At 64.9% G+C, this 20,581-nt stretch overlaps 3 protein-coding genes across 4 annotated transcripts; 2 read left to right on the top strand and 1 right to left on the bottom strand.

Annotated features, from left to right (window-relative positions):
- Nucleotides 1-112: 112 nt before the first annotated feature.
- On the bottom strand, nt 113-3,879 carry LOC102087338 (cadherin-1). Its single transcript, XM_065028708.1, has 10 exons — nt 3,735-3,879; nt 2,919-3,020; nt 2,692-2,811; nt 2,449-2,604; nt 2,236-2,380; nt 1,974-2,149; nt 1,796-1,885; nt 786-925; nt 492-627; nt 113-284 (listed from the first exon to the last, which is right to left on the bottom strand). The coding sequence occupies exons 2-10, from the start codon at nt 2,961-2,963 to the stop codon at nt 195-197; spliced, it is 1,098 nt and encodes a 365-aa protein (XP_064884780.1). The 5' UTR covers nt 2,964-3,020; nt 3,735-3,879; the 3' UTR covers nt 113-194.
- Nucleotides 3,776-10,213, top strand: CDH3 (cadherin 3). 2 transcript variants are annotated; one of them, XM_065028693.1, is made up of 15 exons: nt 3,992-4,204; nt 6,304-6,482; nt 6,559-6,669; nt 6,806-6,961; nt 7,038-7,182; nt 7,283-7,458; nt 7,540-7,668; nt 7,766-7,951; nt 8,023-8,267; nt 8,351-8,493; nt 8,685-8,909; nt 9,008-9,226; nt 9,325-9,455; nt 9,535-9,681; nt 9,766-10,213. In XM_065028693.1, the coding sequence occupies exons 1-15, from the start codon at nt 4,063-4,065 to the stop codon at nt 9,976-9,978; spliced, it is 2,547 nt and encodes an 848-aa protein (XP_064884765.1). In that variant the 5' UTR covers nt 3,992-4,062; the 3' UTR covers nt 9,979-10,213. The 2 variants fall into 2 exon arrangements, with proteins under 2 accessions (XP_064884766.1, XP_064884765.1); XM_065028694.1 differs by lacking the exons at nt 6,304-6,482; nt 6,559-6,669 and having other exon boundaries at nt 3,776-4,204.
- A 540-nt stretch (nt 10,214-10,753) lies between these two features.
- CDH1 (cadherin 1) lies at nt 10,754-20,581 on the top strand. Its single transcript, XM_065028692.1, has 16 exons — nt 10,754-10,911; nt 11,026-11,140; nt 14,884-15,095; nt 15,196-15,327; nt 15,414-15,569; nt 15,639-15,783; nt 15,913-16,085; nt 16,452-16,580; nt 16,697-16,882; nt 16,959-17,203; nt 17,279-17,421; nt 17,538-17,762; nt 18,528-18,749; nt 18,820-18,950; nt 19,311-19,454; nt 19,566-20,581. The coding sequence occupies exons 1-16, from the start codon at nt 10,855-10,857 to the stop codon at nt 19,776-19,778; spliced, it is 2,628 nt and encodes an 875-aa protein (XP_064884764.1). The 5' UTR covers nt 10,754-10,854; the 3' UTR covers nt 19,779-20,581.

Below are 20,581 nucleotides of genomic sequence, written 5' to 3'. Positions count from 1 at the left end.
CGGGACCCCCTGAGCCTTCCTGCCTGTGCTGCCCCCAGGGTTCCCCTCCTTTCCCCCTCCAGAAGCCGTGTGTGCATTGACCCCAGGAATGTGATTTTTTTGAGTCAAATGGTGCTGTTTGAAGCCTTTAATGGTGTCGGTACCGTAGTTCCCCTTGGTGCCCTGTGTCCCTAGGGGGAGGACACGCCTGTCCCCTAACTGCCCCGGTACGTGGTGTAGGAGTAGGGGCTGATCAGCAGCGGGATGTGCAGCTTCCGCGCCGGGTCCGTGATGGTGAAGACAACCTGGGGAAGAGCGAGGGGCAGCAGCTGGGCTTCAGTGAGCTGCAGCCGGGCTGGGGATGCTCAGAGCAGCAACGGCAGGACCGCAGGAGGGAGCAGGCAGCTCCCCCAAGCCTGTCCATAGCACCCGGACTCCTGCTCTGGTCCTGCTGTGGCTTTTGCCACAACCAGCTCCCGTTTCACCCGTCCCCTGCTCCCCGCACTCCGTACCTCCACAAAGGGGTAGAAGCTGGTGTGCCCCAGGCCCTGCCAGTACGCTGCCGTCTCAAAGCGCAGCTTGTAGGTGCCGGCCCTGGCCTCTCCCGCAGCCAGGAGGGGCTGGCAGCGCCCGTCCTCGTTGGTCCACCTGCAAGCAGGAGCAAGTTCTGCCGTGGTGGCTGTCCCAGCCCCGCAGTGCTGGCTGTCCCCAGGGTGCAGGCTGGGCAGCCTCTCCCGGCTGCCCCCTGGCTCTGGGGGGACAGGCAACAGCATCCTCTGCCCAGTGGCTCCCCCCGGCTCTCCTACCTCTGCACCACCTCCGTCCACTGCCCCGGCTCCTGCAGCTGGGCCAGGTGGATGGCGAGGCCGGCTGCCGGCAGCCCCGTGGCTGTATTCAGCACGTGGGTGGTCAAGGAGCCTTTCGCTGTCCCGGACATGCTGCTGGCCTGAGATGGAGGAGTAAGTGAAGCTCGGACGCGTGCTGCTGGGCTCCCCGCTCGTCCTGGTGGGCCACAGCACGGCGGCACTGGCTAGCCCAGACCCAGGGAGTAAGCAGCTCCATATCTTTTTCCCTTCCCTGCCCGCGGTGTCACGTGTGGGCAGACGTTAACCCTGCAAGTGCTCCAGAGCTGCCCAGGGCCAAGGGCCACTAACCATCGCTGGGTGGGAGCACAGCACAGGGGCTGGTCCTGCGGCTCTGGGGCTGCTGCCAGATGGGCAGGGCTGGGCTGCCTGCCTGGAGCGGGACCAGCTCCTGCTGCTGTCCTGGCATCAGCTCTGGGCCTCGACTACTGGCTGAAGCGGGGACACCAGAGAGGAACAACAACAACAAGGGTGCCTGGCTGCTTACCTGGCTCTCCTCTGCCCCACTCGGGCAGGGCAACACCGCGCAAAATGCCATCCCCTCACCTGGCAGCCCGTCCTAGCACCGCAGCCTTTCCCCACGGAGCTGGCAAGGCTGGATGCCGCTATCCTGGTGTGGGGTTGCGGCAGCACCAGGCGCTCCTCCCCAGCTGGGCTGAGCCAATGCAGGTGGTTTCCCCCTGGGAGGTGCACCCGGGAGCCCCGCCGGCACCCAGGCTCCGGCAGCACTGCGGCCCTGGGGCTGGTGGACTAGAGCCCGGCAAGACGTTGGGGAGCCAGGCCAGGAGGAGCCGCGGCGGAGCTGCCATCCCAGCCTGGAAAGCGCCTGGAGCGCGTCAGTGCCGCGGCAGCTGGGCGGATGGTGGGGGCTGCCAAGAGCAGGCAACGGCTTCACTGCAGCCTCACCTGCCCGTCCGCTGCCAGGGTGCGTGGGGGTGGGCTCAGCACCTCACCTGAACTTTGATGTGGGCAGTGGCAGTGGCCCGCAGCCTGGAACCTTCCGGGTTGACGGCCTGGATCTCCAGGGTGTATTCGGGGACAGCCTGCAGTGAGAGACAGTGTCACCCCCAAATGGGGAGTGAGAGCCAGACTAGTCATGCGGGTGGGTGACGGGCCGTGCCCAAGGCTCACCTGTGCCACCAGCCCTGCCACTGCCACGGAGATCACCCCGGTGCTGCCGTTGATGGCAAACATGTGGGGCTGGGGCTGGTCTGGTGTCTGGCGCAGGATGGAGTAGACCACAACCCCATTGCTGGAGCTCACAGTGCCATCGGTGTCCATGGCCACCACCTGCAGCACGGGGGTGCCTGGGGTGGATGGTTACTGGTGACAGCTCCCCCATCGCCCCACCACCACCCTGGTTCTGCCTCCTGCTCAGCAGCATCAGTCTCACCCGGCTCAGCCCCCTCCAGCACGGTGCTGCGGAAAACCGACTGGGTGAAGACGGGCCGGTTGTCATTCTGGTCCGTTGCGGTGATGATGATCTCCATCGGGTCCTCCACGGGCTGCCCATTGGCCGATATGGCGTGGAAGAAGAGCTGCCAGAGGCACCATCAGCCCATGTGTCCCCAGGGACTGTCCCCTCCCACCCCGGCCCCCGACTCACAACATATTTATCAATCTGCTTTCGGTTCAGCGGCTTTGTCACCTCCAGCCACCCCGTCTCACGGTCGATGGTGAAGACGCCCACAGGGGGAGTGTCCGCCCCCTGCCCTGTGACGCTGTAGTAAACCTTGGTCTCCTTGTCCTTGTTGGATTTGATCTGGGGATGGGGCACAGGGGGGTTAGAGGGGTCGCAGTGCCCCAGGGACCCACCTGCCCTGCGCCCCATCCCCGCGGGGCCACATACCTGCACCAGCTTTTTGGGGAAGGGCCCCTGGTCGTTCTCAGGCCAGTGGATGGGGGGGATGACCCAGTCCCTCTTCTGCCGCCGGAGCCCATGGCTGCACTCGGCAAAGGTCAGCACTCCCTGTAGGACAGAGAGCGGGGCTGAGGGGCCATGGAGCTTTGCCCAGAGGCTGGAGGGGCTGTCCCTCTGCCCCCCCACACTGCAGACAGGCATCGGGATGATCCTACCGGCAGGAGGAGGAAGAAGAGGAAGGTGAAGCTGGAGGGTGACATGGCTCTGGCTGCCCTGGCTGGGACCTTCCCTACAGCTGCCGTGACCTTGGCCAAGACCTGCCAGGACAGCTGAGCGCCAGCCCACGGGTGCCAGGACGTGCGGGGGGGGGCAGCTGCCGCCGCCAGCCTGGGGGGACCGGCATGGGGCCAGCGGACAACATGCTGCTCCAGGCTGGGTGGTGACAGACCCCAGGCGCCCCAGAGGGGCCACAGGACACCCCACCGCAGCTGGGTTAGGGTGCACACATGGCCCTACCCCAGGGTCCCTCTTCACTCTAGGGATTCCATGCACCCAAACTCGGGAGGGGGCTCCAGGCATCCCTCACCAGCACCCCGATGCACTGTGGGGTGCTGAGAATGCCCCGAGGAGCTGAGCCCCTTCTGTTGTACCCTCATAGCCCCCACTGCCAGTGCGGTGCCACCGCCAGGTGATGCTCGGGACCGGCTGGGCCCTCCCGGGTGCTGGGGAGGGAGTAGCATTGCGGCTGGTGCCCGATGGGACCCCCTAGGGCGGAGAGCACCCCGAACCTCCCGTCAGAGTAGGCCCAGGGGTGCTGGGGGAGTCCCCGCTGCAGGGTGCCAGGTCGCTGGGTGTGGGAGGTCCCCGGGGGTCCCCAAGAGCTGCAACCCCATACCGGGTGGGGGTACAGGTCGCACTGGGTGGGGCTCAGCCCCGGTATGGGACCGTTACTGGGACCGGGGAGCCCGCGGGGCAGCGGAACGTGGGGTTATCGCGGAGGTAGTGGGGTGCCCGGGGGCGTCCGGAGGTACCGGAGGCACATGGAAAGACACACGGCGATATCGGGAAGACGCGCGTAGATCTCGGGATGCCCGGGCGGTGTCTCGCGGGCCGCGCGGGGTTACTGGAGGAGCAGCAGAGGGGGCTGGAGGCACCGGGGCGGCAGCACGGAAGAACGGAGGGTCCTAGGGGGGTAACTGAGGGACCGGAGCTGCTCTCCGGGGCGGGGCGGGGCGGGGCGGTACCTGCGCGGCTGCCGCCTCACCTGGAGCGGCGCGTTTCAGCGGGGCGGGGCGGGGCGCGGCGGGCGGCGACCGGAGCGGCGGCAGCGGCAGCGGCGGCAGCAGCCGCGGACGGGCCATGCGGGAGCTGCGCTCCGGGCTCTGCCCGCTCTTCATCCTCCTTCTTCTCCCGCTCCTGCCGGCGGCCGCCGCGCTCGCCTCTCCCCCGGCCCGGCCGTGCGTCCCCCCGGAGTTGCGCCGCGGGCCGCTCCCAGCACCAGGTAACCGGCGCCGTCGGGGCGCGGCTCCTCCCGGCCCCCCGGGACCCCTGCGATGCGCGGTGGGGACACCGGCCGTGCGGGGACCGGGGTTGCAATCGGAACCGCGATCGGGAGCGGGATCGGGATTGCAATCGGGGACAGGTCCGGGGCGCCGGTGGAGCGGGCAGGCCGTGCCCCCGGGTGCGGGGCGGTGGCGGGGGTCCCACCTCGCTGAGGTGCTCGGCCCCACACTGTCCCCCGGCTTGTGGGACTGGATCTGGGGTCGGCTGTGCTCGCCGGGCCGTGGGGCTGGGTCCTGGGGAGGGATGTAGAGCCGGCTGTACGCCCCCGGGCCAGGATCTGTTCTTTTCGTGAGGAGCTGGTACTGCCCCGGGTGTGGGGCTGGCAGGGATTTGGGGCATGGGGCAAGCCCTTCACTGGCTGTGGGGATGAGCTGTGAGGCTGGCCAGGCTCCTGTGTTATAGGGCTGTGGGCTGGGCTATGGGGCTGCCCCTTCCTAAGACTGGGCCGTGGGGCTGGTGGTGCTCCCACGGCAGTGGGTTTGGGCCGTGGGACTGATGGTGCCCCAAGCAGCAGGGCTGGTAATGCGCAACCTGCCTGTCTGGCCCCACTGGGGATGGTGGTGGCTGATGCTGGCGCCTGCGGTTCAGCCGTGGGGCACCCATTGGGGTAGGGCTGGATCCCCATAGGGTGGGTGCCCAGCGCCGGGCTGGCGATAGGGCTGGGTGCCCCGGGGCCACCTTCTGCAGCCATGGGCAGGAGCGGGTGCCGTGAGCTGCAGAGTCCAGCTGGCCTGGCCCCAGGCCAGACAGGGGCTCAGTGCCGGTGATGCCCTGGGGCTGGGGCAGTGCGTGTTGCCTGGGCCTGTTTGCCCCATTTGCTCAGCAACGTCCTGGGGGAGCAGGGCTGCTCGGGAACGGCAGCCAGAGCCAGCGATCGCCTAATGGCCGCGGAGCACTAAAAGCTCTTCCCGGCCCTAAGTGCTCTCACCGTGCCAGGAGAGGCCCTGACCTTCGGGTGCCACATTCCGCTGCTTTGAACGAGCCCACCATGGCTCCTGCCAGGCCGCGGGCCGGCGTTGGGCTCTGCTGGGAGCCCGCGGGGACAGGGGCTGGGGTCTGGCCACACCACTGCAAAACCCTCAAAACCCCCCTCGGTGGCCAGCACGTGGCCCTGACACCAGCCGTGCAGCTCCACCGGACACAGTGCCACAGGGGCTCTGCATGGGGGGACCCTCAGGGCACAGCAGGGTTTGGCCCTCTGAGGGGACTGGAGCGAGGCTGCGGACCCGGACCCTCCTGTGCCACCCAGCCTTTGGTGGGGTCCCCGTGGTGGGTGCCAGGGGCTCCCTGTGGTGAGTGTTTGGGGCTCCCCCGGGCTCCTCGTGCCCCAGCCCCACTTGCCGGTGTGGCTGGGTCCCTTCCAGCCCTGCTGATGTCTCTTATCAAAGCCATCGCGGCTGGGAGGGGCCCTCAGTGCTGCCCTCCGGGCACGGCTGCTGCGCCCAGCATGGGACAAGGGACCCCACCATCGCCCTGGGGCTCACTCCCCATCGCAATATGGGGCAGCCGTGGGGCACAGCTCCCCTTAGCTTGCTCCACATTTCCCCTGCTCCCGCAGCCCCCCAGCCCCACTCCCTGTCCCCTCCCAGCTCTCATGGCCTCTTGCTGCCGGCGGAGCTGGTTTAGCTCCACTAATCCCCTAATCCTGTGCCCGGCTGGGGGTGCAGGGAGCTGGGCTGTGTCCAGCACGGGGGATGCAGCGCGGTCCTGGGGGGGGGGGCCGTGCTGTGCCACATGTCCAGGCCATGGGGGGCTGGGAGCCTGTTGGAGGGTGACATGCTGGATGGGGGCGCTGGGAGCCCCGAGGGGGGTGACACACCAGGTGGGAGGCTGGAGCAGGGCCCTGCCTGCCCAGGAATTTCCCGTCATCAATGAAACAAAAGCCGAAACCTCCGCACTCCTGTGCTGCTCCCGGCATCCCCTGCCTGACCTGATCTGCCTCGGGAGGCTGGGGGGGTTGCAGGGTCCTGGGGCTGCTGCCGTGAGGGGCTGGGGGACAGGTCCCCCTATCCACCCTGACCCTGTGCCCTCCCACAGCGAGCTCCGGGGCCTGCGTGGGGCTGTATGGGACCGAGGAGCCCCATGTTGGGGTGCAGGAGGACGGGGGACCTGTGCAGCTGCTGGGGGAAGGCAGGGTGCTTGCTGTCCCCCGCCGGGATGCCATCGGTCAGCCAGACCCTGCCCCTGTCCCCCTGCGGAGCAGGCGCTCCCCCCAGGTAACGCTGCCCATCTGCCCCCTCCCCATCCCCTGACCCCCTGCTGGCTGCACCCTCACACGCCCCTGTCCCGCAGGAGCTACCCAGGGCTCATGCTGCTCCCAGGAGGCGGAAGAGGGATTGGGTGATCCCCCCCATCAAGGTTCCTGAAAATGAGAGGGGCCCCTTCCCCAAAAAGCTGGTTCAGGTATGGGGGGGTCAGTCTGGGTGGGGGCTAGGCATGGCTGCGCACGTCGAGGTTGGGAGAGATGCTGGTGGTGGCCATTCCCCTGCATCGGGGCTAGGGGTGCAGGGGGACTGAACCCCCCCACGTCTCCTCCCAGATCAAATCCAACCGGGACAAAGACACCAAGGTCTTCTACAGCATCACAGGGCAGGGGGCAGACGCCCCCCCCGAGGGCGTCTTCACCATCGAGAAAGAGTCGGGCTGGATGAAGGTGACGCAGCCGCTGGACAGGGAGCGCATTGACAAGTACCATGTAGGTCCCTGCCACCATGTGCCATGGTGTGCCAGTGTGCCATGCTGGCCCCTCAGCTCACCCCTCCGCCCTCCAGCTCTTGTCCCATGCTGTGTCTGAGAATGGCAAACCGGTGGAGGAGCCCATGGAGATCATAGTGACAGTGACAGACCAGAATGACAACAAGCCCCAGTTCACGCAGGAGATCTTCAGAGGCTCCGTGCCCGAGGGCGCTTTGCCAGGTAGGAGCCTGTGCCGCGTCCCTTGGGGAGAACCCTGGGACCATCCCTGTGGGGGACGTGGGTGCCTGTCCCCCCACTCACTGCAACGTCCTGTTCCCAGGCACCTCCGTGATGCAGGTGATGGCCACGGATGCAGACGATGCGGTGGAGACCTACAACGGTGTAATCGCATACTCCATCCTCAGCCAGGAGCCACGGGAGCCCCATCCTCACATGTTCACCATCAACAAGGCCACCGGCACCCTCAGCGTCATTGCCAGTGGCCTCGACCGGGAGGTGGGCTCTGCGGCACTGTGGGGGGGTCAGCCCCGGGCCTGGGTGGGACTGACACTGTGTCTGTCTGTCTGTCTACCGCAGCGCGTGCGGGAGTACACGCTGACTGTGCAGGCAGCTGACCTGGATGGCGAGGGGCTGACCACGACAGCGCTGGCTGTGATCGAGATTGCGGATGTCAATGACAACGCCCCCGAGTTTGACCCCAAAACGGTAATGTGGGGCAACCCCAGTGGGACCATCTCCCCATGGGACGGGGCTAGGCTAGTGCCCACCGGGCTGCAGCACTGACAGTGCCGCACACCCGCAGTATGAGGCGGCCGTGCCGGAGAATGCAGCTGGGCGGGAGGTAGCCCGGCTGGCTGTCACCGACCTGGACGAGCTGAACACGCCAGCGTGGCGAGCTGTGTACTCCATCCTGCGTGGCAATGAGGGGGGAGCCTTCGCCATTGTCACCGACCCTGCCAGCAATGAGGCTGTCCTCCGCACCACCAAGGTGGGTGTCCCCTCCATGTCCCCCCCTTGCTGCCAACAGCAGGGTGCTGCCCATCCCCTCCGCTCTCCCAGGGTTTGGACTACGAGGCCAAGAAACAGTTTGTGCTCCACGTGGCCGTGACCAACGAGCCCCCCTTCGCCGTGAAACTGCCCACGGCCACCGCCACGGTGACGGTCAGTGTGGAGGACGTCAACGAGGCGCCCGTGTTTGAGCCGCTGGTGCAGCTGGCCCGAGTGCCGGAGGATGTGCCACCAGGGCAGACCATCGCCTCCTGCACTGCGCGGGACCCCGACACGGCCCAGGGGCAGAGGATCAAGTGAGCAGGAATGGGTTTGAGGTCTAGGTCGGGGGGGGATCCCTGTCAACCCTGCCACATCACCAGCTCCCCTCTGCCCCCAGATACCTGATGGGACACGACCCGGCGGGCTGGCTGGCTGTGCACCCCGAGAACGGCCTTGTGACGGCACGGGACCACCTGGACCGCGAGTCGCCCTTTGCCAAAAATAGCACCTACGCTGCCATGCTGCTGGCGGTGGACGATGGTGAGGGCCATGAAAGGGGCCCTTGTTCCTGCCGTCCCGCGTGAGGGACACGTGCTGCCAGCACCAGGAACCACATCCCGGCTCCAGCACGGAGCGGTGATGGGGCTGCCTGTCCCCTGCTCGGGGCATCTCTGTCCCCATGAGGGTGTTGGTTTTGGGGATCCCCCCTCCAGCATCACTCCCCCCTGCAGGCTCGCCGCCCGCCACAGGCACTGGCACTCTCCTCCTCACCCTGCTTGATGTGAACGACCATGGCCCTGAGGCTGAGCCCCGGGACATCACCATTTGCAACCGCAGCCCCCAGCCCCAGGTCCTCACCATCACTGACAGGGACCTGCCCCCCAACACTGGGCCCTTCCGCGCTGAGCTCAGCCACGGCTCGGGGGATAGCTGGGCTGTGGAGGTCGGTGACAAAGGTAATGCCGGGGGAATGCTCAGCGCGACATGGGCTGCACTGTGGTGGCATTACTGGTGCACATCAACATGGGTCACCCACGGTGCTGTTCTTGTGCAGATGACACCGTCACCCTGTGGCTGGTGGCATCACTGGAGCCAGAGCTCTACACCGTCTACCTGCGGCTCTTTGACCGGCCGGGCAAAGCCCAGCTCACCACCATCACCGCACGGGTCTGCGACTGCGAGGGGCTGGTGCAGAGCTGTGCCCAGAGGTCCCAGCCCGCCACCGGCTTGCCCATCGTCCTCGCCGCCCTTGGTGCCCTCCTGGCTTTGCTGCGTGAGTGGGGGGTCCTGTGGTTCCGGTGCTGAGGGGCTACACCCCATATGGGGCAGAGAGGGGTGACATGTCCCCACTGATGCTGGTGCTCCCCACAGTCATCCTGCTGCTGCTGCTGCTCTTTGTGAGGAGGAGGAAGGTGACGAAGGAGCCGCTGCTGCTGCCTGAGGACGACACGCGGGACAACATCTTTTACTATGGGGAGGAGGGCGGTGGAGAGGAGGACCAGGTGGGTGTGCTAGAGGGCTGGGGAGTTGGTGCCAGCACAGGCAGCCTGACCCTGCCCTTCTCCATCATGTCCCCCCCAGGACTACGACCTGCGGCAGCTGCACCGGGGCCTGGACGCCCGCCCTGACGTGCTGCTCCGCAATGATGTGGCCCCCACCCTCCTGCCAGCCCCCCAGTACCAGCCCCGTCCTGCCAACCCCGACGACATCGGCACCTTCATCGAGGAGGTGAGACCTGACCCCGGCCATGCAGGTACCATTGGGGTGTCCCCAGCATGGGGGGGACAGGCACTGACCCCTCTGCTCCCCCAGAACCTGAAAGCGGCTGACACAGACCCCACGGCTCCCCCCTACGACTCGCTGCTGGTGTTCGACTATGAGGGCAGCGGCTCGGAGGCCGCCTCGCTCAGCTCCCTCAACTCCTCCGACTCTGACCGCGACCAGGACTACGACTACCTCAGCGACTGGGGCAGCCGCTTCAAGAAGCTGGCGGAGCTCTACGGTGGGGGGGAGGAGGATGATTAGGACCCCCCAGCCCCGCTGCCCCTCTGCCCCATGCCTTACCTCTGCCCGTGCCTTGGGGCTGCCCCCTCCCACCATGCTCCCTGCCTTGGCAGCAGCCCCCTCACCTTCCTCTCCTGTATTTTTTTGTGGTTTGTTTTTTTTTTTTTTTTAATGTATGAAATAAAGTAGTGTGATGCTATGGATCAGGTGAGCGGGTGCTGGTGTAAGTTTTAATAAAGAATGTGGGTTTTTTAGATGCTCCAGCCTTTGTGTGGCTTTGTGCCCTGGGAGAGAGTGCTGGGGAGCTGCTTCCCTCCCCAGGGGTTGGTACTGACCCCAGGCCCACTGTGATCCCTCTCAGCCCCACTGTGACTCCCCCAGCCTGGTTCCCCCTTGCCTGCAGCAGCCCCCATCTGTTCCCTGCCTGGTACTCACAGGCTCGGCTGCACCACTGCACCCATGGCCCACAGCAGCGGGGGCTCCCGCAGGGTGCCCCTGTCCCCACGGGGTGCAGGGCTAGTGCAGGGGAGCACGGGCAGGGCACTGACCCCGCCGCTCTGTGCCTGCTGCCCCGGGCTGGGGGTCAGCACCAGCACATTCCCAGCCCCGGAAGCTCCCGCTGGCTCCGTGCTCGGTGCCGGCTGTGCTCTGTCCCCCCCGCAGCCTCGGACGGGCACCCACGGAGCTCCCGCGGCCCGGGGGCTGCACGGCGGGAACCGGGACACCGGGGGGAGCGGGGAGCGGGGCCGGGCGGGGCGGCACCGCCTCCCGGCGGGGCGGGTCCCCCGGGGTGGGGCCGGCACCTGCGGGGCGGGACTGGCACCGGGACCGGGCTCACCTGCGGATCCGCGGCGGCGGCGCCTCGATCCCTCCGGCACCGCAGTAGCACCGGCAGCCATGGGGCGGCGGGGGTTCTGTCCGGCCCAGCTCTGCCTCCTACTCCTCCTGCTCCAGGTGAGGGATGGGACCCTGGGACCCTGCCCGGGGCGGTGGGACTCTTCCTGGGACCGTGGGATCCTGCCTGGGACCGTGGGACCCTGCCCGGTGCTAACCCCTCTCTCTGGGCAGGCCAGCCCCCGGCTGTGCGAGCAGGCAGCTCCATGCCAGCCCAGCTTCACCACAGAGACCTTCGCCCTCACCATGCCGCAGGACAGTGTGGCGGCGGGACAGAAGCTGGGACAAGGTGAGGTGGGGACCGTGGGGACAGGCTGGGTGTGTGGCACCAGAGTGGCTGTGGGGATGGGCTGGGTGCTTGGGGATGGAGTGGCCATGGGGACAGAGCCAAGGCCATGGGAATGGGGTGGCCATGGGGACTGGCTGTGTGTGGGGACAGGTTGGCCATGGGGACAGAGCCAAGGCTACAGGGACAGGCAGGGTGCATGGCACTGGAGTCATCAATGGGGGACGAAGCCGTGGCCCTGTGTCCATATGGTGCTGGGGTGGCAATAGGGACAATCTCTGCCTGACTCTGTAGGTGGCCGTGGTGACAGGCTTGGTGCACACCGCCGCAGGTGGCACTGGGGTCAGAGCTGTGGCTGTGTCCATGCAGGGCGTTGGGGCCGGGGCAGCGCGGGTGCTCCAGCGCGGCAGGCCGGTGTCGAGGTGCGGGGGCAGCGGGTGCCTCTCCCTGGGGTGCGCCGGCGCGGGCGGCGCTGACTCAGGCGGCGCAGACCTGTCGGGACTGGCAGCCGGGGCGTGGGGCTGCGCAGGCGCCTGTCCTTCCCCGCGCCTCGCCCGCCTTGGGGTCCCAGCACCTTCCACAGCCGTGGAGCTGAGCTCCCAGCACAGCCATCCCAGGGCTTGGTGGCATGTCACTGTGCCAGCAGGAGATCCACATCCTGGCGTGGCAGGTGTTGGTGCTGAGGCCTGCCTGTGTGGCTCTGGTGGCTTTGGGGCGTGGGGGAGGCACTGGGGGAAGGTGTGCCTGAGGAAGTGGGTGCTGGGGACCCATTGCTGCTTTGGGGTGCCCTGCACATCCCCACCCTGTGATCTGTGGGTGCTGAGGCTGCGTGGTAGCTGGCTGCAGCCTCGGGCTGTTGCCATCTGCGCTGGTTAATGGTTGATGTGGGGCTGGCATCAGTCTGCTGGGGGCGGTTGGAGCCGCAGAGCACCATGCGGTGGGGTCCCAAACCCCCCCCAGCTCTGGAAGTTGCCTGGGCTCTGGGTATCAAGCTGCACCCTGCCCCCCACCTCAGGAATTGCCCGTTCGTTAGCTTTCTGGTTGATCATTAACAAAGCTGCCTGCTGTAGCAGCCTGTGCCACTAGAGCCATGCCCGATACCAGGGTGATGGGTGGCCACGTGTCCCCGGTGTCTCCCAGCCACACAGGGCTGAGCCAGGACCTGCTGGAAACCTCCCATCCCAGCACCAAAACTTCCAGTTTCGGGTCCCAGATGGAGATGGGGTGTGGGAGGAGGGAAGGGGATGGGCATCAGTGTTCGGGCCTTGTGCCAACACAGTGATGCCTGGCTGTGCCACGGCGATGCCCAGCCATGTGGGGGACATGCACAGAGGGTGCTCAGCCACACTGCCCCCCCATGCCACACAGCACATCAAAGCTGGCGGTGAGGCCGGGCTGACAAGCCAGCCTGTAATTAGGCTGATGAGCTGAGTGCGGTGTTTTCCCTCCGACAGGTCTGGACAGGCCAGGGAGGCAAACGGCTGCGCGGGGGCCACAGTGTCCCCGGGGCCAGGCTGGGACCCTGCAGCTCTGCCTGGCCTCGTGTCCCCCTCTGCAGGTGGGGGGTCTCTGGGTTGGGGTGAGCAGCCTCCCTGGCCTATGGGACATGACGCAGGCTGGGACGCTCCCCAGTCAGCCTTGGGTGGGGGAACCTGGAGAGTCTGGTGTCACGGTGAAACCGGGGTGACGTCAGCGGGTGTGTCAGCGGGACGTGCCACTCATGGTGCCTTTGCCCTGGTTGCCCACGGGGTGACGTGACCCCCCCACTTCCCCACCGCTGTCTCCTGTCCCAGCTCAGCTGTGCTTGCACAACCCAGGCAGAGTGGGCACTGCCGGGATGGTGACACTCGAGTCTGCCCTTGACTCAGCCTGTCCCCAGCCCCGGTGAAACACCATGGGACTTAGGGTGACTCGGGGGGCTGCCCTGGTCCCCATCCAGGTGCGAGTCTCATCTCCCTGCCACAGCTGTGACGCAGGGGGGCTGGTGGTCCCAGCACCTGTGGGTGGTGGTGAGAGTTGGGAAGGGGGGATCCCCCCAAAGGACCCCCAGAGCTCCCTCACCTCCCGCCCCACTGCTCCTGCAGAGGAGAGGGGCCCGGCGCCGGGGGGAGTGATGGGAGGGAGTAGCCGATGGGAAGGCTGGCTGCAACCAGCCCAGGAGCTGGAAAAACAGGTTGTGCATGGCTGGGGTGGGGGGGGAAGAGGGAGAGCAAGCACTCAGCACCAAGCACTCATTGCACTCAGCACCCAGCACTCATTGCAACTACCCAGTGTGTGGCTGAGAACCCAGCACTCATTGCACCCATCCAGCATGGGGTGGAGCACCCATTGTACCCATCTGATGTGGGGCTGAGTAGCCAGCATCCATTGCACCCAGCGTGGGGCTGGGGTCTGAGCGTTGCCCCCTCGCTGCACCCATCCGGCACGGTGCCAGGACCCAAGTGTCAATCTCCGTGCCTGCACCTGTGGGTGCTAGGTGCCTTTCCCCACCGCCAGCCCCCGCTGTGGCAGCACCTGGCCGGTCTCAGCACGTTCCTGCCCAGCCAGCCCCACCGGCTGCCACAGCCTGTGCCGGAGGCTGCGCCGCGGGGCCAGGCTGGGCTGGCATTGTGCCGGCGGGTCCTCCTTGGCTGCCCAGGCTGGATTGGGGGCACCGTGGTGGGCAGGGGACAGCCCGGAGCTCGACTATCGTCTGCCACCATCCTGCTGCCGCCACCAAATTCCTGGGTTGCTTGTGGGCTGATGTAGCCCCCCGGGCCATGGTACTGGCCCTGGCAATAGTGGCACCAGCCCTGGCAATGGCCTCGTGTCCAGCATCTGGCCGTACCTCACTGTTTCCACCCTGGAATGTTGCTTTCCCACTCTGCGTGGGTCACACTGGGGCCGGTCACGGCCGTGCTGGTGGGGCCCTCAGCCTCGGTGCCACGGGCACAAACAAACCATCGCCCAGACAAAGGGTGTTTGTTTGGTGGCTCCGGCAGCGCGGCCCCAGCTCATGTGATGCCTGTGACGCTGCGGTGCTATCTCAGAGCTCACCACGGCTCCTGCAGCCGATCCCGGCTTGTTCCACGCCCCAGCAGGCTGCCAGGCTGGTGCCACCGGGACACTGTTTGCCCCCACTATCCCCAGGGACCGTGCAGCAGAGGTGTTGGTGGTGCCGGGGAGGGCTGGCTGTCCCAGCTGCTGACCTGTGCAGCAGGGCCAGCACAGGCTGGTGTCCCCTTCCCACAGCCTGGGCTGTGCCTGCTGCAGATGTGTGGCCGTGGTCCCAGGCCACGCAAGGGTTTGGGAACCCCCCTCAGGTCCCAAGGCCCTGGGGCACCCACTGGCCTGCAGTGCCCTGTGGATCAGCCCCCAGGGCCCAGGCTGGGTGCCTATGCAGGTGAGCCGGTGCTGCCCTTGTTTTTATTTGAAAAGCGGTGGGAGCAGTAGCACCCTCTACCCGCTGCCACAGGCAAGGCAGTGGTGACATGCCATGCATAGGGACATGCTGTGCCACAGGGATGCACCGTGCACAGGGGTGAGCCACACGGCAGGGATGTGCCATATGCGGTACTATAGATGGGGATGCACCTGCGACCCCACCGTCCGCCCGGGCCTCTGAGCTGTGGAAGTGCCGCATACACCTGTATCACATTGTCCTGCTGCCTGCCTGGACCATGGTGCCTGGGCCTCAACCCTGCCCTCACCAGCTCTCCCTGGGGTAGCACCAAGACACCCTGCCCACTCGCTGTCCCTGTCCCCAGTGAGTTTTAGGGACTGTGACAAGCAGCAATCTGCTGTGATCCTCTCGGACGACACGCGGTTCAACGTGAGCAGGGATGGCGTGATCTCTGCCACCCAACCTCTGCAGCTCCAGCGGAGGGAGATCAGCTTCTCCGTCCACGCCTGGGACACTGCGGGCAAGAGGCACTCGGCCAGGGTGACCCTGCGCAGGTGGTGGCAGCAGCAGCAGCAGGTAAAGTGCAGCTCCTCTCCCTGGGGTCACCACCGCTGGGACAGAGCATGTGCAGGGCTCAGCAAGGTGCTGGCATTGATCTGAGCCCTCACCGCTGTAGGACATGGCACCTGATGTCCTGACCTTCCCTGAGCATGGTCATGGGCTCCAGCGGCAGAAGAGGGACTGGGTCATCCCCCCTATCAACTGCCCTGAGAATGAGCGGGGGCCCTTCCCCAAGAAGCTGGTGCAGGTACGTAGCTCTGTGGAGATGGGGTGCAGGTCAGGGGGGTCCCCAGAGCATTGTGACCCCTCTAACCCCCTGTGCCCCATGCCCAGATCAAATCCAACAAGGACAAGGAGACCAAGGTTTACTACAGCATCACGGGGCAGGGGGCGGACACTCCCCCTGTGGGCGTCTTCACCATCGAGCGTGAGACGGGGTGGCTGGAGGTGACAAAGCCACTGGACCGGGAGCAGATCGATAAATATGTGGTGAGTGGGGAACCAGGGTGGGGAGGGGATGTTCCCCAGGGACACATGTGCTGATGGTGCCTCTGGCAGCTCTTCTCCCACGCCGTGTCAGCCAACGGGCAGCCCGTGGAGGACCCGATGGAGATCATCATCACCGTGACGGACCAGAATGACAACCGGCCTGTCTTCACCAAGCAAGTCTTTGTCGGCTACATCGAGGAGAACGCAAAACCGGGTGTGTGGGGGACCAGCAAGTGGGGACCTCACAGCTGGGACCACACAGAGCCCTGGGCAGAGCTGTGCCGGGGTGGCCAGTGGGTTTTGTTCCATGAGTAAAACCTCCCCTCCTTGTCCCTGTGCCCAGGCACATCCGTGATGACTGTGAACGCCACGGATGCAGACGATGGGATCACTGTGAACAATGGCATCATCGGCTACTCCATCATCAGTGAGGAGCCCAGGAGCGCGCAGCAGATGTTCACCATCAACCCAGAGAAAGGTGTCATCAGTGTCATCGGCACGGGGCTGGACCGGGAGGTTGGTGCCCTTGCCATGTCCTGCTGTGCTGCACGGCAGCTCTGCCGCAGGACTGGCCACAGGACCTGGGGGTATCGGAGCCCTGGGGTTTGGACAGTTCGGGGATTTGCCATCCCTGGGTCACCATCCCCTGCTCTGGGGGTGCCACAGCCCTGAGTCTGTCAGGGATCTGTGATGGAGATGTCACAGGGCTCCCAGCCCTGCTGAGCCCCAGAGCGGGTGGGCAGTGGGGATGTCGGCAAGTGTCTATGTCGGCGGTGAACACCGTGGCTGGAAGAGGGTGGAAGAGAAGGCAGGCGCTGTCTCGGAGGAGGGGGATGTGCTGGACCCAACCCCTGCCCTAACCAGAGTGATTTTGGCTTGCAGACTACCCCCAACTACACGCTGATCATCCAGGCTGCGGACCAGGAAGGCACTGGCCTGGCTACCACTGCCACCGCCATCGTGGAAGTCACTGATGCCAATGACAACCCTCCCATCTTCGACCCCACCAGGGTACCCGAGCCGGCTCCCGCCAACCGCTGCCCTCCCCCCGTCACCACAACACGAGTCCCCCCACCACGAGGTGCCTGGGACCACATGGGTGACCGTCCCTGTCCCCTCTCTTGCAGTATGAGGGGACGGTGAAGGAGAATGAGGTGGGAGTGGTAGTGACCCGGCTGCACGTGACGGACGGGGACATGCAGGGCTCCCCTGCTTGGCAAGCCGTCTACCATATCAAGAGCGGGGACCAGGACGGCAGCTTCGTGATCACCACTGACCCCAAAACCAATGACGGCATCCTGAAAACCGCCAAGGTGGGCTCTGCTGCCGCGCAGCTGCCCTGGCACTGGTGACCTCCCCATAGGTGCGACTGTGGCTCTTCTCTCCCAGGGCCTGGATTATGAGAGCAGGAGCCAGTACAACCTTCTGGTGACAGTGGAGAATGCTGTCCCCTTCGCCGTGCCGCTGCCACTCTCCTCTGCCAGTGTCCAGGTGATGGTGGGGGATGTGAACGAAGCCCCCATTTTCATGCCACCAGTCAAGAAGGTTGACGTGATGGAGGACCTGCCGCTGGGCCACCAGGTCACCTCCTACACGGCCCAGGACCCCGACAAGGACCAGAGGCAGAAAATCACGTGAGTAGGGGGGTTGTGCCGTCTGCCCCTTGCCACCCTGCAGAGCATCCTCCTGCTGACCCCCACTCTTCCCAGGTACCGCATGGGCAGTGACCCCGCGGGCTGGCTGGCCATCAACCCTGAGACCGGCATTGTCACAGCGGCCCAGCCACTAGACCGTGAGTCGGTGCACGCCATCAACAGTACCTACAAGGCCATTGTCCTGGCCGTGGATAGCGGTGAGCAGCGTCCTGCCGCACCCCTGGGGACGGGGCTGCCACCTGCCTGTGTGCCACCGGAACTCCCCGGGCAGGGACCCCTTCCCTGGGCACCGCACTGACCCCCAGCTCCGCAGGGGCGCCGGATGCCACCGGCACGGGGACGCTGCTCCTCCTCCTCCAGGATGTCAATGACAACGGGCCCACACCAGAGCCCCGGAACTTTGACATCTGCAACCAGCAGCCCGAGAAGCAGACGCTGACCATTGTGGACAAGGACCTGCCCCCCAACACCTACCCCTTCAAGGCAGTCCTGGAGCATGGCTCCGGTAGCAACTGGACCGTTGAGGTGACTGGTCGAGGTAGGTGTCAGTGGGTCTGGTTGAGCCACACACCCTTGGTGTGAGGGGCAGTGAGGAGACACTGAGCAAGGTCCCCCTGTTCTGGGCACTGGGGAGGAAAAACCTCAAATTCTGGGGTCAGTTTTGGGTCCCTCATGACAATAAAGCCCTTGAGGTGCTGGAGCAAGTTGAGAGAGGGGAATGGAGCTGGAGAAGGGGCTGGAGCACAAGTGTGACAGGAGCGGCTGAGGGACCTGGGGGGTTCAGCTGGAGAACAGGAGCTGAGGGGAGACCTTCTGATCTCTGAACTGCCTGAAAGGAGCTTGGAGCCAAGGGGGGGTCGGGCTCTGCTCCCCAGGAACAAGCGCCAGGACAAGAGGAAACGGCCTCAAGTTGCGCCAGGGGAGGTTGAGGTTGGATCTGGGGAACAATTTCTTCCCCAAAGGGCTGTCAGGCATTGGAACAGGCTGCCCAAGGCAGTGGTGGAGTCACCATCCATGGAGGGGTTGATGAGGTTGAGGTTCTCAGGGACGTGGATTAGTGCCAGGGATGGGTTCACGGTTGGACCCCCTCAATTACATTGAGGGTCTTTTCCAACAAAAATTATTTGATGATTCTAAGGTCCAGATCCCAGGTCCCCTCATGTCTCTGTGCTCCCTGAGAGCAGCCAGTGCGGGTCCCTGCAATGGGCAGAGGGCTGGGGCTGTGCAGAGCCCCACACTGGTGACAAAGGTGTCCCCAAGGTGAGGACACATTTCTGAGCCCAACTCCTTTCTCTGCTGGCAGACCTAGTGGTGCTGACGCTGAACAAGGTGCTGGAGCCGGGCGAGTACAACCTGTTTCTGAAGCTGACGGACGGGCAGGGGAAGGTGCAGATGACACCAGTCAAGGCCCAGGTGTGCGACTGTGAAGGGCCAGCCAAGAACTGCGAGCGGCGAGCATACATCGCTGGCGGACTGGGCGTCCCTGCCATCCTGGGCATCCTGGGGGGCATCCTGGCTCTGCTGAGTGAGTACCGGGGGATGGGGACAGGGACACCCCCATCCCACCACCCTGACACCGATTATCCCCCTTGCAGTCCTGCTGCTGCTGCTGCTGCTCTTCGCCAGGCGAAGGAAGGTGGTGAAGGAGCCACTGCTCCCGCCTGAGGATGACATGCGGGACAACGTGTACCACTACGACGAGGAAGGTGGTGGCGAGGAGGACCAGGTGGGACCCTATGCTGGTCCCTGCGGGGTGGCCTTGGTCACTGAGATAGATGGATGAGGTTCTCGGGGACATGGTTTAGTGACAGTTCTGTGTTAACAGCCGGACTTCATAATCTTGAAGGTCTCTTCCAACCAAAACGATTCAATGATTCTGTGACATCTGGGGTGCATGAGGCTGTGGTGGACCTGCTTGTCCCCACTGTGGTCACCGGTGCCCGTGGTCCTCCCAGCACAGCAGTGCCCATGGCCACCCTTCAAACATCATCAAGAAGCTGGGCTCAATGATCCTTATGGGTCCCTCCCAACTTGGGACATTCTGTGATTCTGTGATCCCCTCATGTCCTTATCCCCCCCTCCTCAGGACTACGACCTGAGCCAGCTGCACCGGGGCCTGGATGCCCGCCCCGAGGTGATCCGTAATGACGTGGCCCCCCCGCTGATGGCCGCCCCCCAGTACCGGCCCCGTCCTGCCAACCCTGACGAGATCGGGAACTTCATTGATGAGGTGAGCCCTGACCCCGCGCCGTGCTTTGGGGGGGTGAGTTCCCATTCATGCAGGTACCATTGGGGTGTCCCCAGCACAGGGGGACAGGCACTGACCCCTCTGCTCCCCCAGAACCTGAAAGCAGCCGACACAGACCCCACGGCTCCCCCCTACGACTCGCTGCTGGTGTTTGACTACGAGGGCAGCGGCTCGGAGGCCGCCTCGCTCAGCTCCCTCAACTCCTCCGACTCTGACCGCGACCAGGACTACGACTACCTCAGCGACTGGGGCAGCCGCTTCAAGAAGCTGGCGGAGCTTTATGGCGGGGGGGAGGAGGACGATTAGGATCCCCAGGTCCCCCCCGGCCGGCAGCCACCCCGCGCAGGCGGCTCAACTCATTTCACCCACCGGACTCGTGTTGGATTTCACCCAGGGGGGTGAACCCTCTCCGCCTCCCCTCAGCCTGATGTCCACATCCCCTGTATTCAGTGCAGGGGAAACTTGGGGTCACCAGGGCTGGGGGGTTTGGTTTTCTAGGGAGCCTGTGTGTTTCCTCCCCCATCAGCTCTGGGCATCACGGTGCCGTTCAATCCATTCCACGTCCCGGAGCTGAGGTGCTCCCGGCCACGTGGGGCAGGGTCAGCTCCTTGTCCCTGGAGGGGACAGACCCCAACAGCTCCCGGCGTTCACTGTGCGGGAAAAGAGATTTTCTGTCGCTTTCCAAAATACCTCATGTTCGTGAACCCAGTGCTGGAGGAGCAATGCGGCCCCGGCACTGCAGCTCTGTGAGGCGAGGTCCACGATAAACGCAGACCAAAGATGTGCCATCGCGTGCTGCACATGAGGGAATTGTATTTGATAAAATACTCACAGGCAGATTTCTATTTTTTTGTACCCCAGATTACGGTATGATTTCCTTCTTGTCGTGCCAGGTGTAATTATTGTGCAGTCAATGAGAGGCGCTTTCGGAAATCAAAGGGCTTTACTGAAATTCTGAATTCTGTGTTTAGCTGTTGTCGTGGTTTGTATTTTTTTTATCATGGGAAAAGGGTTTGATGCAGGCTGGGAAGCCAGCAATGGTCTAGTATTAATTGATTGTGTGGTTTTTATATAAAATTGAAATAATAAATTGTTTTAAGAAAACCAAA

Source organism: Columba livia, chromosome 13 (assembly GCF_036013475.1).
Source record: "Columba livia isolate bColLiv1 breed racing homer chromosome 13, bColLiv1.pat.W.v2, whole genome shotgun sequence".
Classification (NCBI taxonomy): Eukaryota; Metazoa; Chordata; class Aves; order Columbiformes; family Columbidae; genus Columba; species Columba livia.
The sequence above is the reverse complement of the archived record's forward strand: the minus strand, read 5'-3'. Positions and strand labels throughout refer to the sequence as shown.

Coding starts and splice junctions, on each gene's coding strand:
- LOC102087338 (XM_065028708.1), bottom strand. CDS start 2,963: ATGTCACCCTCCAGCTTCACCTTCCTCTTCTTCCTCCTCCTGCCG. Junction 2,812..2,918: donor TCTTCTTCCTCCTCCTGCCG/GTAGGATCATCC, acceptor TCTGTCCTACAG/GGAGTGCTGACCTTTGCCGA. Junction 1,886..1,973: donor TGGCAGGGCTGGTGGCACAG/GTGAGCCTTGGG, acceptor CTCTCACTGCAG/GCTGTCCCCGAATACACCCT.
- CDH3 (XM_065028693.1), top strand. CDS start 4,063: ATGCGGGAGCTGCGCTCCGGGCTCTGCCCGCTCTTCATCCTCCTTCTT. Junction 6,483..6,558: donor GGAGCAGGCGCTCCCCCCAG/GTAACGCTGCCC, acceptor CCTGTCCCGCAG/GAGCTACCCAGGGCTCATGC. Junction 7,669..7,765: donor CCGAGTTTGACCCCAAAACG/GTAATGTGGGGC, acceptor GCACACCCGCAG/TATGAGGCGGCCGTGCCGGA.
- CDH1 (XM_065028692.1), top strand. CDS start 10,855: ATGGGGCGGCGGGGGTTCTGTCCGGCCCAGCTCTGCCTCCTACTCCTC. Junction 11,141..14,883: donor GGGACAGAAGCTGGGACAAG/GTGAGGTGGGGA, acceptor CCCTGTCCCCAG/TGAGTTTTAGGGACTGTGAC. Junction 17,763..18,527: donor CGTTGAGGTGACTGGTCGAG/GTAGGTGTCAGT, acceptor CTCTGCTGGCAG/ACCTAGTGGTGCTGACGCTG.